The following is a 5,145-nucleotide window of genomic DNA, read 5'->3' on the forward strand; positions in this document are numbered from 1 at the left end:
TGCACTGTCATAATCAATGTTGTTCCAAATCGCTGACATATCCCAGACTGTGATCCACTAAAAATATATATATATATGCTTTGCATGTAGTATATTGAAAATAATTCATTTTTTGTAAAAACTTAGTGGCATCATGACAAAAAAACTGACAACGCTGACAGTGTAATAACACCCAACTTCAAAAGATCCAAACAGTCCCTTTCAGCTTGAACAAGCCTCGTCACATGTAGAAATCTGCAGCCGTAGTAACCTGCGCCGGCCGTTTTTAGTTAAAGTCCAGAACCTGATGTGTGTAGACCTCCTTCTGCTCCTCTTCCTGTTTATCTGTCTTTGCACTCGCCGTCCAGATCCCGTCTGAGGGCGTCCGCCTCATCGCCTGTCCAGTTAGGTTTACTAGAGAGGTTGCAGAGGGAGGAGGACAACGAGGAGGATTTGTTTTGGGAAAAAAAAGACTGATAATTTTCGTCCTCCGTCCTTAGATTTGACTATCTGAGAGCTGCAGAGTTTAAGTGTTCCTGGCAGGACCTCTGCTGATCATTTGTGGTACTACACCAACAGTTTAAATAACTGACATGCTGCTGTTTCTCCTCTCACAGCCCATCAGCAACGCAGATTTTATTGTTCCAGTGGAGATCGATGGTACCGTTCATCAGGTAATGCGCACAAACGATATAAATACATGTAATACAAGTGATTTTTTTTCCCATTAGAAGCAACAGTTGTTTTTTAATCCAGTGTGAAGATCCTGAGGAGACTGGCTGTGATCCAGTTCAAGTAATCCAGGATAGGCTGTGTGTATCCGGGTTGGCCTATTCATGATTACTTGCACTGGGTGGCAGCCGCTGATCCGAGAGAGGAGGAGGAGGAGGGTGACTAAACTGTGAGTGACGATGAGGCGGTCACCAAACTGAAGATTTTTGACATGCAAGGCACGGCGTGCCCCACTGTGTCTGCAGCACTTATCGGCCTGGTTTTGGTGCTTTTCCAAACACACACACACACACACACACACACACACACACACACACACACACACACACACACACACACACACACACACACACAGTGCAGTCTTACTTTCCATAACAAACTCCGCTAACCTGTGTCCCATATACACCCGTCTTACAGAGGAGAACACTTTGCCGGTAACATTAGTCATAGAAAATGAGAACAGGTCAAGGTTTTACTTTTCAAGCAGTAAAAATGTTTTAGCATGACGTGTCTGAGTTAATCTGATTTACTTGAGACGGCACATCCTGTGATGCACAAGCGCGGTACATTGTGCTGCTTTACATCATATTGTTGTAATACTGCTAAACATTACAAAGTAAAGTTATTGTAAACTGGCTCTTCTAGTTGTTGATGTGTCCGACACTCATGTTTAACCATGTATGCTGTTTTTCTCTGGCCTAAACCCTGTGGTGTGTCTTGCAGGTGTATGTGCTGAAACGACCCCATGTGGACGAGTTTCTTCAAAAGATGGGGGAGCTTTTTGAATGTGTGCTCTTTACAGCCAGCCTTGCCAAGGTTTGTTCACACCTGGATGTGTTTTCTGTGCGTTTGTGACCACAGAACAACGTTTTCTTTTTCCTTGTTCTGGTATTTATTTGTCATCTGCTCCTGCTGTCTGAATTTTCACACTTCCTCTGCTTCACTTTCCGTCTGCGTCTTTTGCGTCTTAGACAATAATGCATGGGTAAGTTTAATGAATGAGATGGAGAATAAACCATTTTAGGGGCCTAATGTTCCAGTAGTGTCTAATGCTCCCCGTGCTGCGTTGAAAGCTAGGTGTCAGTGGTGCTTGTTGTGTCATAGAGTAGTATTTCCTGAGGCATCTTCCCTGTTGGGTAAACACAGCTGTAACCGGCTTTACTTCCTTTTGGAATAATCACGTAGCCTTTGCAAGTTTCTCTGTTTGGACTCTAGTTGAAGCGTATCACCACACAGATTTGCATCACAAAGTGTTTTCACAATATGCTTAAACATTTGATATTATGTGCTTTTTTTTAGTTGTACAGCAGTAAAATTGAGTGTAATATTAGTTTTTTTTCTCCAGTGTAACATGTTGTTGTGTGTTTGTTTGGATTGGGCAGTATGCAGACCCTGTGGCAGACCTGCTGGACCAGTGGGGCGTGTTTCGAGCGCGGCTTTTTAGAGAATCCTGCGTTTTTCACAGAGGGAACTACGTCAAAGACCTCAGCCGGCTGGGACGAGAGCTCAGCAACGTCATCATTGTTGACAATTCACCCGCCTCTTACATTTTCCACCCTGAAAATGCTGTGAGTTCCTGAAGAAGTAATTTATTTGTGACTGTTAAAAGCTACTTTCATACTCTCACTCATTCATACTCTGAATTCACCACCAAGGAGTCCAAGACTCTCATTGTTTACTCACCTGATACAGTCCATTGTCTTAGATACATTTTTATGTAGTAATAATGAAAATTTGTATAGCACCTTTCAGGCAAAAAATGCAGCCCAGTGTCCTTTACAACAAAGAAATTACATGCACCAAATGCTTCACATAAAAAGACATAAAGACACAATAAAACCTGCAAGTAAAAATAAGATAAGGTCAGAACAGAATGCATCTTCACATGGATAAAACCCACGTGATAATACAAATAAAAGTTAGATAAAAACAAGATTAAAAATAGAATACACAGATGGAAGTAAAACCTATAGAGATAATATGAATAGAAATAAAGCTAACAATAGTGTGTAAAATGAAGGAAATTACAACATTTTAAAGAGTATTGACGTTTTTGTAACATGACTTCAGGACGCTAAACAAAAATGCACCCTGTTTGGAGAAGAGGCAGGAGTGCAGTGTACTGCTGTAGAAGGGGGCAGCAGCAAAAGGTATTTTGGCCAGCAAAAACAACATCAGTTAAAAGTGTAGGCTATATTTGGAGTATTTTCACCAGTTAACCATGTGAGTGAAATACTCACACTGTTGAGCCCTGAAACAGCAGCTCCGGTGCTCTCTGAGGTAAAATTACAGTTTTTGTCAAAGCAGTCTGGTAGCTTTGAAGAGAGCAAAAAAACGGCTTCAGTTAGCCGTCAGAAAGGGCTGTCTGACGGCAAGATGAAGCGATGACAATATTCTAAATATAGCATACACTTAAACTGATAGCCTCATCCGCAGCAGCACATTGCTAAGCTTCCAGACTGGAGCCGTGCCGACTGACTGACCGACTGGATAAAAACCTCATGTAACCCCACTTTAAAAAATCTGAACTCTTATCTTAAATATTTAACCTTTGAACACCTGGATTAACATCAGTTTTCTTGAACTGTATTGCGATGAGAAAATTGGTTTAATTTCTTTGAAAAAAAATGGAATAAAACATAATGAGCAACTTGGCAAAAAAAAGTCGTGCAAACTGCAAAAAAATAGTGAAAGAGGAAAGGAATTTATCAGAATTTATGTTGGAGGGAATATTAGATATTATCAAAAAACGAGAGAAAAATGTCCAGAAAGCTATACTCATAATGCTCTTAATTGTATATTTAAATTATGTTACAAAAAAATTAAAAACGTGGCAAGAAATGTCTTGCAAACAAGTTTAGTAAAAGGAGAAAGAAAATTATTTAAAAAATAAGTTGGTGGGAAAATATCAAAAAATGCAGGAAAAATGTCCAGAAAACTGTATTTTTTATTTCGTAATTATGCATTTAAAATTGTTACAGAAAAAAAAGAAAAAAACATATTTTTTATTGCTCTTTCTTTGGAGTCTTTCTTTTTTTTTTTGTTATTTTGTTTTTTTACTTTCCGGTTTTTTTACTTGTTTGTTTGTTTGTTTTTTGGGGGGGGAGGTGTTTTTTTTTTTTTTACTAATTTCTTGATCATTTTTGGGCCATTTCATATGAAGTTGCTCGTCATTGTTTTTTTTTTTTGTTTTTTTTAACGAAATCCAATAATCCAACAAATCAATTGGATTTATTAAGTTACTTAAAAATTAGTTTAATTTTTTTGTTTGTTTGTTTTTAATGTTGTTTGAAGTTCTGGTATTCTTATTAATTAAATCTTAGCTGTTGAATAACTTGCGGTGGTTTCCTCGTCTCTGAAGGTCCCTGTCCAATCCTGGTTTGACGACATGAATGACACAGAGCTCCTGGACCTGCTGCCTTTCTTTGAGGGACTCAGCAAAGAAGAGGAGGTTTACGGAGTCCTGCAGAATCTGAGAGGCAGGTAGCAGGACACACCACAGCACCCTCCTCTCTCTGTCCGTCTCTGCTCCTTCCTACAAACACGTCTCTCAGACTCAGGCAGATCCTCCCACACGCGCCCCTCTTGTCTCTGCCCCAAGGGGACGCCTTGGAGTCTCACTGTGGAAACCTTCATGTTTAACCCCGTCTCCGCTCTCATGTCCTGGTGACCGGCTGCCTTCTGAGTGCCATCAGAAAACAAAAAAACAAAAAACAAAAAAACAAACACTACATATCCCAGGAGCACTGTGTTTCACAAAAAAACACACACACCAGAAAGCGTACAGAGCGTCCTGAGCTGATAATACCGGGGACAAAATGCCAAGAGGAATGAACTCTGGTCTTTATTTTCAAACCAACAAAGTTTTACTATTCGGTGAAGTGCTTATTTTAAAACCAAAAAAAAAAGTTTTGTCTGAAATTTCTTTTGTGGGTACCACACAAAAGTCTGAAAAGATTTTGTCCTCGTATTGTTGCTATGCAGGCAGTTTCTGGTGGTAGAAAGGACTGTGATTCTCTTTTCTTACTGAATGAAGTGCCTTGTGTGAATGTTGTTTATATGGGAAGATATTTTGTACATGGCATATTTCCGGAGTACTTCAGTCTTTTCACACACAATATGCTTTAAAGTGGACACGGAAGTATCTTGATATAAAAGTTTTACTTTTTTGAGTATCAAACGCTGGGTAAATGTCTCCATAATATTCTCTTTTTTTTCTCTCCCAGTATGCTTGTGCCATTATTTAGATGTGATTTGTTTCTTTCTGCTTTCATTATACGTAGAAATATTTGTTTTAGGCAAAGGAGTACGTTTGCAATTGTGAACTTTTACGCCCAACCTGCAAGTACAGTAGTTCTTTAATAGTTTGATCTGAAAGCTCAGATGAATTGTGCCATTTATTTTCTGTCTCTCCCCCTTTTATCTCATTTTATT

At 39.3% G+C, this 5,145-nt stretch overlaps 1 protein-coding gene across 1 annotated transcript; it reads left to right on the top strand.

Annotated features, from left to right (window-relative positions):
* Positions 1 to 596: 596 nt before the first annotated feature.
* On the top strand, positions 597 to 5,139 carry LOC121939234 (CTD small phosphatase-like protein; the record flags this gene model as incomplete). Its single annotated transcript, XM_042482309.1, has 4 exons — positions 597 to 653; positions 1,435 to 1,527; positions 2,094 to 2,279; positions 4,073 to 5,139. Coding segments are annotated over 4 exons (462 nt in total), but the record flags the coding sequence as incomplete, so codon positions are not given.
* Between the last annotated feature and the right edge of the window lie 6 nt (positions 5,140 to 5,145).

The sequence above is a fragment of the Plectropomus leopardus genome, unplaced genomic scaffold (assembly GCF_008729295.1).
Source record: "Plectropomus leopardus isolate mb unplaced genomic scaffold, YSFRI_Pleo_2.0 unplaced_scaffold4370, whole genome shotgun sequence".
NCBI classification, from domain to species: domain Eukaryota; kingdom Metazoa; phylum Chordata; class Actinopteri; order Perciformes; family Serranidae; genus Plectropomus; species Plectropomus leopardus.